We start from the raw sequence: 12,628 nt of genomic DNA on the forward strand, positions 1-12,628 counted from the left end.
AATCCTTATATCAGATCAATTAGATTTTAAGCCAAAGACTATAATAAGAGATGAGGAAGGACACTATATCCTACTCAAAGGGTCTGTCCAACAAGAAGATCTAACAATTTTAAATATCTATGCCCCTAACGTGGGAGCATCCAACTATATCAACCAATTAATAATAAAATCAAAGAAACACATCAATAATAATACAATAATAGTAGGGGACTTTAACACTCCCCTCACTGAAATGGACAGATCATCCAAGCAAAAGATCAACAAGGAAATAAAGGCCTTAAATGACACACTGGACCAGATGGACATCACAGATATATTCAGAACATTTCATCCCAAAGCAACAGAATACACATTCTTCTCTAGTGCACATGGAACCTTCTCCAGAATAGATCACATCCTGGGTCACAAATCAGGTCTCAACCGGTATCAAAAGATTAGGATCATTCCCTGCATATTTTCAGACCATATTGCTCTGAAGCTAGAACTCAATCACAAGAGAAAAGCTGGAAAGAACCCAAATACATGGAGACTAAACAGCATCCTTCTAAAGAATGAATGGGTTAACCAGGAAATTAAAGAAGAATTGAAAAAAATCATGGAAACAAATGATAATGAAAACACAACAGTTCAAAATCTGTGGGACACAGCAAAGGCAGTCCTGAGAGGAAAATATATAGCGGTACAAGCCTTTCTCAAGAAACAAGAAAGGTCCCAAGTACACAACCTAACCCTACACGTAAAGGAGCTGGAGAAAGAACAAGAAAGAAACCCTAAACCCAGCAGGAGAAGAGAAATCAGAAAGATCAGAGCAGAAATCAATGAAATAGAAACCAAAAAAAACAATAGAAAAAATCAATGAAACTAGGAGCTGGTTCTCTGAAAGAATCAATAAGATTGATAAACCCCTGGCCAGACTCATCAAAAAGAAAAGAGAAAGGACCCAAATAAATAAAATCATGAATGAAAGAGAAGAGATCACAACTAACACCAAAGAAATACAGACAATTATAAGAACATACTATGAGCAACTCTACGCCAACAAATTTGACAATCTGGAAGAAATGGATGCATTCCTAGAGACATATAAACTACCACAACTGAACCAGGAAGAAATAGAAAACCTGAACAGGCCCATAACCAGTAAGGAGATTGAAACAGTCATCCAAAATCTCCAAACAAACAAAAGCCCAGGGCCAGACGGCTTCCCAGGGGAATTATACCAAATATTTAAAGAAGAACTAATTCCTATTCTCCTGAAACTGTTCCAAAAAAGAGAAATGGAAGGAAAACTTCCAAACTCATTCTATGAGGCCAGCATCACCTTGATCCCAAAACCAGACAAGGATCCCACCAAAAAAGAGAACTACAGACCAATATCCTTGATGAACACAGACGCAAAAATTCTCGCCAAAATACTAGCCAATAGGATTCAACAGTACATTAAAAGGATTATTCACCACGATCAAGTGGGATTTATTCCAGGGCTGCAGGGTTGGTTCAACATCCGCAAATCAATCAATGTGATAGAACACATTAATAAAAGAAAGAACAAGAACCATATGATACTCTCAATAGATGCTGAAAAAGCATTTGACAAAGTACAGCATCCCTTCCTGATCAAAACTCTTCAAAGTGTAGGGATAGAGGGCACATACCTCAATATTATCAAAGCCATCTATGAAAAACCCACTGCAAATATCATTCTCAATGGAGAAAAACTGAAAGCTTTTCCGTTAAGGTCAGGAACACGGCAGGGATGTCCATTATCACCACTGCTATTCAACATAGTATTAGAAGTCCTAGCCTCAGCAATCAGACAACAAAAAGAAATTAAAGGCATCCAAATTGGTAAAGAAGAAGTCAAACTATCACTCTTCGCAGATGATATGATACTATATGTGGAAAACCCAAAAGACTCCACTCCAAAACTGCTAGAACTTGTACAGGAATTCAGTAAAGTGTCAGGATATAAAATCAATGCACAGAAATCAGTTGCATTTCTGTACACCAACAAGACTGAAGAAAGAGAAATTAAGGAGTCAATCCCATTTACAATTGTACCCAAAACTATAAGATACCTAGGAATAAACCTAACCAAAGACACTAAGAATCTATACACAGAAAATTATAAAGTACTCATGAAAGAAATTGAGGAAGACACAAAAAAATGGAAAAATGTTCCATGCTCCTGGATTGGAAGAATAAATATTGTGAAAATGTCCATGCTACCTAAAGCAATCTACACATTTAATGCAATCCCTATCAAAATACCATCCTTTTTTTTTCAAAGAAATGGAACAAATAATCCTAAAATTTATATGGAACCAGAAAAGACCTCGAATAGCCAAAGGAATATTGAAGAAGAAAGCCAAAGTTGGTGGCATCACAATTCCGGACTTCAAGCTCTATTACAAAGCTGTCATCATCAAGACAGCATGGTACTGGCACAAAAACAGACACATAGATCAGTGGAACAGAATAGAGAGCCCAGAAATCGTCCCTCAACTCTATGGTCAACTAATCTTCGACAAAGCAGGAAAGAATGTCCAATGGAAAAAAGACAGCCTCTTCAATAAATGGTGCTGGGAAAATTGGACAGCCACATGCAGAAAAATGAAATTGGACCACTTCCTTACACCACACACGAAAATAGACTCAAAATGGATGAAGGACCTCAATGTGAGAAAGGAATCCATCAAAATCCTTGAGGAGAATGCAGGCAGCAACCTCTTCGACCTCAGCCATAGCAACATCTTCCTAGGAACAACGGCAAAGGCAAGGGAAGCAAGGGCAAAAATGAACTATTGGGATTTCATCAAGATCAAAAGCTTTTGCACAGCAAAGGAAACAGTTAACAAAACCAAAAGACAACTGACAGAATGGGAGAAGATATTTGCAAACGACATATCAGATAAAGGGCTAGTATCCAAAATCTATAAGGAACTTAGCAATCTCAACACCCAAAGAACAAACAATCCAATCAAGAAATGGGCAGAGGACATGAACAGACATTTCTGCAAAGAAGACATCCAGATGGCCAACAGACACATGAAAAAGTGCTCCACGTCACTCGGCATCAGGGAAATACAAATCAAAACCACAATGAGATATCACCTCACACCAGTCAGAATGGCTAAAATTAACAAGTCAGGAAATGACAGATGCTGGCGAGGATGTGGAGAAAGGGGAACCCTCCTCCACTGTTGGTGGGAATGCAAGCTGGTGCAACCACTCTGGAAAACAACATGGAGGTTCCTCAAAATGTTGAAAATAGAGCTACCCTATGGCCCAGCAATTGCACTACTGGGTATTTACCCTAAAGATACAAACATAGTGATCCGAAGGGGCACGTGTACCCGAATGTTTATAGCGGCAATGTGTACAATAGCCAGACTATGGAAAGAACCTAGATGTCCATCAACAGATGAATGGATAAAGAAGGAGTGGTATATATACACAATGGAATACTATGCAGCCATCAAAAGAAATGAAATCTTGCCATTTGCGACGACGTGGATGGAACTAGAGCGTATCATGCTTAGTGAAATAAGTCAATCGGAGAAAGACAACTATCATATGATCTCCCTGATATGAGGACATGGAGAAGCAACATGGGGGGGGGGTAGGGGGATAGGAGAAGAGTAAATGAAACAAGATGGGATTGGGAGGGAGACAAACCATAAATGACTCTTAATCTCACAAAACAAACTTGGGGTTGCTGGGGGGAGGTGGGATTGGGAGAGGGGGAGTGGGCTATGGACATTGGGGAGGGGAGGCGAACCATAAGAGACTATGGACTCTGAAAAACAACCTGAGGGTTTTGAAGGGTCAGGGGTGGGAGGTTGGGGCAACCTGAGGGTTTTGAAGGGTCAGGGGTGGGAGGTTGGGGGAACAGGTGGTGGGTAATGGGGAGGGCACGTTTTGCATGGAGCACTCGGTGTTGTGCAAAAAGAATGAATACTGTTACGCTGAAAAAATAAATAAAATGGAAAAAAAAAGAATACTTGTATCAGGTTAGGTAGAATTATGTCTTTTATTGCCTTTATTTGGCAATTAAGTCTGACTTAAGGAAATTTTTGTGGTTGCCAAGTTGGCCAGGGATAGACTGTGAGAGAGTATTCTTTATGTCAACATGTCTAGTCTATAAAGCCTAGGTATTCGGTCTAACATTAATCTAGGCATTGTTCTGAAGATACTTTGTAGATGTGGTTAACATCTAAAATAAATTGATTTTGGATGCCTGGGTGGTTCATTTGGTTAAATGTCTGCCTTCAGTTCAGGTTATGATCCTGGAGTCCCATGGTTGAGTCCCACATTGGGGTCCCTGCTCAGTGGGGAGTTTGCTTCTCCCTCTGACCCTTCACACTGTTGAGCTTTCTCTCTCTCTCTCTCTCTCTCAAATAAATAAATAAATACATAAATAATTTTTTAAAAACCTGATTTTAAGAAGATCACGCTTAATACATGAGCCTCATACCATCAGTTGCAAGTCCTTAAAAACAAGACTGAGGTTTCCCTGAGAAAGAAGAAATCCTTCCTCAAGATAGCTTCCTTCTAAGATTTGTAAGAGACTAGCTTGCCCATTTTAGAGTTTCCAGCCCCAACAATCTCATAGCCAATTTCCTGAAATAAATCTGTGTGTGTGTGTGTGTGTGTGTGTGTGTGTGTGTGTGTGCATGTGTGTGTGTATCCATGGGTTTGTGAGTATCAGTGCTACTCTCTGCTACTGGCATTTGGACACAAAGAAGGGGCTCTAATCGGATTACGTTTGGTGAGTGGAAATCCATGTTGCTGAGCATATGTATAACCCTGTCCATCCCCAAGTCCACTCTGTTCATGAACCCATTGTGCAATGACTGGTATAGTTGGCAAAGAGGCTGAATAGTAACCACAGAAAGGGTTAACCTGTCAACTTGTTTATTAAAATTCTCCTCTGGCTAAAACCACTCATTGATAAGCATTCAATGTGACACATAGATCTTCACTTTTTTTTTTTTTTTGCATTTTCAGAGAAGTCCATTCACATACCTAATCCTCAGATCTCCTTCTCATCAATTTTGAATCATATTCTTTCCAAGTCCCTGACAATTCATGCCATCCTTTGTAATAATGTTTCTTTTTTTTAGGATGTGAGATGTGCACCAAAAAATATGGTTTTTAATCATTGTTTTTAAACTGTTGCTTTAAATATTGTTCCCAAATGTTTAAAAGGAAAAATAGGGGAAAATATAAATTTTTTACTGTTTTACAATTATCTATGTAATTATATGCATTATATAATTATCTATGTAATTACATGTAACTAATGCACCCTTTTGATTTTGCATATTTGAGGTACTGTATAGAAGTCTGGGCAACTGATTTTTGATAAAAATGCAAGACAGCTTTCAGTAGAAAAAAGTGTATTTGTTTTAACAAACAACACTAGAAAAATTGAGCATCCATCTAAAATTCCCAAACCCCAAATTTATGCCTTCTACCATAATTAATTCAATGTGGATCACAGATTTAAGCATAGAATGCTGGGATGCCTGGGTGGCTCAGTTGGTTTTGCATCTTCCTTCAGATCAAGTCATGATAGCAGGGTCGTGGGATCTAGCCCTGTGCTGGGCTCCCTGCTCAGTGGAAAGCCTGCTTCTCCTTCTTCCCCTTGCTTCTGTTCTCTCTCTTGCTCTCTCTCTCTTCTTCTTTCTCTCTCAAATAATTAAAATCTTTAAAAAAATAAAATAAACATAGAATGTTAAACTATACAATAATCAGAAGAAAATATAAGAGAAAATCTTCGTGACCTGGGATTAATATCTTAAATATCTTATTAAAGAAAACCCACAATCTATTAAATAAAAGTTTGTAAATTGGAATTCTCAGAAATTGACATGTTCAGAAAATTTAAACCCCAACCCAAGGTGGAAATGCTTGTCCATCATGCTTCCCCATAAAAGCATATAGAATATACAAAGAACCCCCCAAACTCAATAAGAACAACCTAATTAACAAATGTGCACAAACCTGAATGTGTATTTTGCTAAAGGGGATATACAAAAGGCAAATAACCATGTGAAAAAAGCTCATCATTATTAGCCATTATTAAAATGCAAACTAAAACCACAATGAGATTATGCTGTGCATATATTTTAGTAGCTAAAATTAAAATAAAATAAATGTCTAAAAATTGGTGAGCAAGTATATAATCCTTGAAAATGAGAGCTTTTCAAAGCACCGGCCATGATGTTTCTAAAATCTGTTTTCTGTCTCTCTGTTCATTAATCTTCACGGACATATAAATCTCCTGCTTCCTTATTTAGAGCTAATATTCCCTCCATTGTATTTTGTGAATGTGCGTCTATGTGTGTTTGTTTGTAGGGGGTGTTACAGAAAATTTTTCTTTTATTTTATAATTATACATTGCAAAAAGCCACAATTGACCTGAAGATATCCTTGGCTGAGAACTGGATGCCAGAACTTCTTGGCATTTTAGGTTTGGAAAATTGAAGGGGATTGATGATAGTCATAGAGTCTTAGCTGGTCACATGGCAGGACCTAGAGAAATATTTTTTAGTTTTTCTTCCAGCTCAGGGAGGGAAAGTCTCATGACTAAATTTGACATAAGGAATTATGCCTGGAAATTCTGCATACTGTTCCTTCTAGTTTGCAAGTCTAACACAGAGTGAGTGAGTGCTCCCCTTACCCCCCACCCTTCTGTCCTATGGGAGATGATGATGCTACCTGGCTAACGTGGACATGAAGACGGCAGCTCACCCTGAAGGTGACATAACTGTCCCAGCAGCCCTAGACGTCTTACCTCTGAATTCCTCATGACGGAGGAGTAAACTTCTCGCCAATGTAAGACACTGCACACTTGCATCTTTATTGGAATGTCTTCGTTTGCATATGCAATTGTCATATGTCATATGTAGTTGTAAATTTCTGATTTAACAACACTTACATTTCTCAATGATCACAAAAAACGTAAGAGAGTAAAGAATTTAGGGAAGGAGGGGCCTGGCCAAGCGCGGTTTTGGTTATTTACCAAACTCCTTGTGTAGCAGGCAGAACGGTTTGGTTCAATTAGAAAGTGACACAGGAAAGGACCTGATCCCAAGGGAAAAGAATATTTCCTTCTTAAAGAGCACTCGGTGTTGTGACAGTGGACCGCATTTTAGAAAGTGGTTAACTTCTGTTTCAAGTAAAGGTAAATTACCTGTCAAAAATATAGTTCTCACGCTCAATCAGTAAAGGTAAGCATTCTATGTAACCTCAATTTAACCTCAATCCAAACAGGTAAGCATGAATTTCTGTCTAATACCAAATTTTGTTTACTAAGAACCATATTTTTTCGTCATCAGCAAAGAATACTTATTTACATAATTTTTTTTTTTTTTACAGAAAATTTTAAAAGGGATCCTTTGTCATCGCGGTTATTCTGGTTTGATTTCAAAACACTGATTCAGAAAGCCTTTTAATTTTTCTGACTTGTTATTATAACATAAGCAAAAATACCAGGTATTTTGTAGTGTAATGGACCAACATATCAGATATTACTGACATCTGCATTATCATCAACATAATCATCACTGTCACGGTCTTTGGTGCTAACGAGTGTAGCGACCGTGTGTTAAGCATGTATTTAAGTAGTTTGCTTGTATTAAATCTGGAGATCGTGTCTCCTGAAAATTTAATTACATATAACTAAGGAACAAGATAGTGAATGGACCTTATTGAAATGGGTTTGCATCCTACTAAAACCAAAGATATTCTTTGCTTGTGAAGACTTAGATTCCATGATAAATGAACCTGAAGATGCTGAAGAGATATGGGCATGTTTTCATTTTTATCTTAAGACACATCTAAAGGAAAGGCTTTCTGAATTGCAGTCACCAAATTCTGCCTTTTTATTCTTGTCTTCAATTTGATTTTATAAACTTGCTCTAAATATAAGCATTTTATACATCAAATTGATAGTTGTCATTGACATCCTAATCTTCATGTCCAAAAAAAACAAAAAACCAGTTTCCGTGGAAAGACCAGAGAAACAAACAGAAAATATTTTAATAAAAACAGAATTCACTACATTTACCCACATTATATAATAGTTTTCTTTCTGAGTTGTATAAATAGAGCATCTAAAGTTTTCCAGATCAGAGAAACAGGGACTATGCTGCAAGATTTGAGGAAATTTTTTTTTTTTTTGGTACGGTTATGTTTAGAAGGAAAGCACACAATTCAGTTATCATTTGAATATTTGTTTTTAATTATTATTAAATATTAGTTACTAATTATTATATCTTTTCTAAATTTATAAATTTTTTACAGTGAGAATTCATTGAATGTTCTATTTTACAAATAAAAAGCTGATATCAAGAAAAAATTTCAGTAAATGTACAATGTTATATTCTTTAAAGAGAAAAAATTATTTTTTAGAGAGAGAGCATTGGGAAAAAGAGCAAAAGGGGAGGGAGAGGGAAAGACTCTCCAGCAGATTCTGTGCTGAGCACAGGGCCTGGTGACTTGATTCCACAACCCCAGATCATGACCTGGGCCAACATCAAGAGTTCGACACTTAAATGAGGGAGCCACCTAAGAACCCCTAGAACATTATGCTCTTGATTGCAAGTTTTGATGTTGCTTCTCCTTGTTAATTGTTGGCATCTTAGTTTCAGTTTGTTTTTCAAAGGCACCACCCTGCTTTAATAGCAAAGACCAGTGTAGAGAAGACCAAAGAATGAGAGAAGAGCTTACACAAAGAGCAGATCCAATACTGAGAATAAAGAGAACGGCAGTTTCTGAGGCCAATGGTTTACTCACCAAACATGGGGGCGTGAGGCATCTTAGTCTAAAAGATGCAGTGATTCATTCAACAAATGATTTGAATAATTCTCCAAATATTGGACTCTGTTGAATTAAATAAATGAATAAAATATGGTTAAAAGTGTGTATACTGTTGTAGTGAAAAGCAGGCTTGGTTGTGTAGCCTTGTACATCACCTATCAGCTACTAATTTCTGACCATCTTAGGACCTAGTTATAGCATTTTCACGTTCCCTGTAATCAAATTTCCATTGGGTGAATTTTTTATTAAAATGTTAATATTTAATATTTAATCTTTTAGTGGAGCAAGGTTTAAATACCTTTATTTAATGTGTAGTTTGGAATATTATAGATTGTAAAAGAAATTGTCATTTAGTTTCCCTTTTCTCAGCCACAGAAAATCTTCAGGATGTTCAAGTTTTGCGTGGACTGTTGTTCCTGCCCCATTTCTGTCTACTTTTTTGTAGTTGAAATTGTGACCACTGTCCATATTTAACACCCTTAGACTATGGTTAGAGGTATATCTTTTCTTTATAGTGAGTTAGTCTCTATGGGTTTTCAAATTAGCTCACTCATAATATGGAAGTTATCTAGGACATACTGTAAACAATGAAGCAAATTACTACTTCTGCAAGAGTGAATGAAAAGAGTATAATTCACACACAGATGCACACACGGACACACACACACACACACACACACCCCAGAGAAGACATGCTTGACCTATACAAGAGGGAAAGAGGCAGGGGAGGTATGTCTTTTGGGTAGGAACCCATGCTTACATGACTGTGTAAGGATGTAAGACTATTCCAAAGAAACAACCAATTAGGCTCATTTGTAATTTTTTCAAATTTTGCAGAACAAATATTCTATGCAGTGCTTAGAAAGATGTGGAGAATATCAAAATATATTTATGATCTAGTATGACAATGAGAATAGTGCATAATAAAGATGGGATACACACTTAGGTACACTCATGTCCATGAACATAGACACACATGTGTGCAAGGAAAAGACTGAATGGGTTAAGTGGGGTCAGCAGAATATCAATTATTGAGGATCTGAGTAATTTATGAATGTCTCAGAGATGAGTTTTGTTCATATTTCTTATATATGTGGTGTACATTGTAATTGAGATTGCTTTCTTAGACATAAATGCTATATGAACCTGCCTCTTTTTGTAGTAAAACAACCTAAGTATGCTTAAAGTGACTTAAAAATAAAATAAAAAATAAAAAATAAAGAGACTTAGAAATATTACAGAAGCCCATTACTTTAAAAAATTCAAGAATTTTAGAAAATGAACCATATTCAGCAGTAAAACCAATTTAGGAGGCTTACAAAATATTTACTTGTGCGATGAAATGAATTTTGAATTGATAATAATAGAAAACAGAACTGAGAGGTAGGGAGAAAGCATGGCTGGTTAAAGAACGGAATCCTTGTCACAGTTGAACTGAAACTCAGATTTTGCAAGTTTGAGTGTTCAGATGGACAGCAACATGACAAGCACTTATCTTCAGAGGCAAAGAAACCTGATAATTCATAGCAGAAATAAAAGGCTATGGGGATTTTTTTCTTACAAATGCATTTAACAATAATGAAAAATGGGGGCGCCTGGGTGACTCAGTGGGTTAAAGCCTCTGCCTTCGGCTCAGGTCATGATCCCAGGGTCCTGGGATCGAGCCCGATATCAGGCTCTCTGCTCCGCAGGGAGCCTGCTTCCTCCTCTCTCTCTGCCTGCCTCTCTGCCTAGTTGTGATTTCTCTCTGTCAAAAAACAAAACAAAACAAAACAAAACAAACAAAAAAAAAAACAATAATGAAAAATGTACTTTACCACTTTTAGAGCCCTGGCAGTTATAGATTTGTTTTAACAGGGAATGGGAAAGAATTGGGAGGCATGCCATCCTGTTTATGTATAAGAAGAAAAGAACCAAAGATATCAGGGTAACTTGGACTTTTGATTCAATTGTTCCCACAGATGACATGTGAAGAGATGAGAGCAGAAGACAATGTTTCCACAATAACACGATTCGTGCTCTTGGGATTTTCCGACCTTCCAAACCTGCAAGGGTTACTATTTGGGGTGTTCTCCATCATTTACATTATTGTCTTAATTGGAAATAGCCTCATAATAATAATAACCAGGCTTGACGCTGCACTAGAGACACCCATGTATTTTTTCCTGGCAAATTTTTCCTTCTTGGAAATCTGTTATGTGTCTGTCACTCTCCCCAGGATTCTGGTGAACCTCTGGACTCAGGATAGAAGCATTTCTATGCTGGGCTGTGCCACTCAAATGTGCTTCTTCCTTATGCTCGGAGCCACTGAATGTTTCCTGCTGGCAGTGATGGCCTATGACCGCTATGTGGCCATTTGTCACCCTCTGCACTACCCCCTAGTCATGAACCACGAGTTGTGCCTCCGGCTGGCTGCTGGTGCCTGGATCGGTGGAATTCCAGTCCAGATAGGGCAAACATGTCAGATTTTCTCTCTACATTTCTGTAATTCCAGCCACATTAACCACTTCTTCTGCGACATACCCCCCATCCTCCAGCTCGCGTGTGGAGACACTTGGGTGCACGAGGCAGCCGTCTATGTAGTAGCTATGCTGTTTGTCACAGTTCCTTTTATGTTGATTCTTGCCTCTTACAGCAAAATCATTTCCACCATTCTCAGTTTGCCAACCGCTGGAGGACGGGCCAAAGCCTTCTCCACCTGTTCTTCCCACCTGCTGGTTGTTCTTTTGTTCTTTGGATCAGCTTCCATCACCTACTTAAGGCCCAAGTCCAATCATAAGGCAGGAATTGACAAACTGCTCTCTCTTTTCTACACCATAGTGACTCCGATGTTTAACCCCATGATATACAGCCTTAGGAACAAGGATGTGATTGCAGCACTGAAAAGACTACTACTCAAAAAGATAGTGTGACACGTTTAATTGTGTTTTAGCTGCCTGCCACGCATGTCTCAGAGAAAGATTTCAAATCTCTGCATTCCTCTTTAAGAACTTAACTGCTTCCAGCTTAGGATGTACTTCTAGATACTTCTAAATACCAACCTACAACTTATTGTGCTTGGAGACAGACCAGGCAAATTCATCTGTCTTCAGTGCTCCAAACCTAAAGAATAACCCTTATATATCACCACTATAAGGTGACTAACACAACATTGAAAAAAAATTATCCTACCTCATGATTAAAATAGTAATGCATACATTTCATATGCAATTAGAATATAAATCAAATTCATATAAAAATAACTCAATCTGTTAGAATTTTTGGCTTGATTATACTAAAAATATATGATTGCTTACCTAAATAATTTCCTAAATCTTCACACTGGTATTTGTTAACATTCTATGATTATATAATCAGAGACTGGAAATAGCAGTTAAATAACAAATTTTTTTGAATGACTGATTAAATAAATTAATGGGTAAATGACTATTGCCGTGACATGCCTCAGACTCCTGCCAAAATCGAGAGATTTCAGAGCACCAATAGACATTGAAAGCACATTTATTTAACCTACCATGCAGCCATGGAATTACTCCAACTATAATACCAAAGAAGTCTTACATTTACTTAGCTTTCTTCCTAATAACATTCTTCTATGTTTAACTTAACAATTTAGCCGCCAAAGTAATTTGTTTTGAATTATTTCACCTCTTCTTTACTCGTACTCTAAACAGTTACTCCCGTACCAATTCATATTTTGAAAATAAAATATCTGTGCGTTTGAAAGTGAAGGAATGAGTTAGAAATTACTTGCAGAATTACGCGAAGTCTGCACATTTGCATTTGCGTTAGTGTGCCT

At 37.4% G+C, this 12,628-nt stretch overlaps 1 protein-coding gene across 2 annotated transcripts; it reads left to right on the forward strand.

Annotated features, from left to right (window-relative positions):
• The first annotated feature begins 1,568 nt into the window (after positions 1–1,568).
• LOC123949699 (olfactory receptor 10AG1-like) lies at positions 1,569–11,741 on the forward strand. Of its 2 annotated transcripts, XM_046017272.1 has the most exons (2): positions 1,569–1,586; positions 10,806–11,741. In XM_046017272.1, exon 2 carries the CDS (start codon positions 10,806–10,808, stop codon positions 11,739–11,741), a length of 936 nt encoding a protein of 311 aa, XP_045873228.1. In that variant the 5' UTR covers positions 1,569–1,586. The 2 variants fall into 2 exon arrangements, with proteins under 2 accessions (XP_045873228.1, XP_045873227.1); XM_046017271.1 differs by lacking the exon at positions 1,569–1,586 and having other exon boundaries at positions 10,791–11,741.
• Positions 11,742–12,628: the final 887 nt, after the last annotated feature.

The sequence above is a fragment of the Meles meles genome, chromosome 8 (assembly GCF_922984935.1).
Source record: "Meles meles chromosome 8, mMelMel3.1 paternal haplotype, whole genome shotgun sequence".
NCBI classification, from domain to species: Eukaryota; Metazoa; Chordata; class Mammalia; order Carnivora; family Mustelidae; genus Meles; species Meles meles.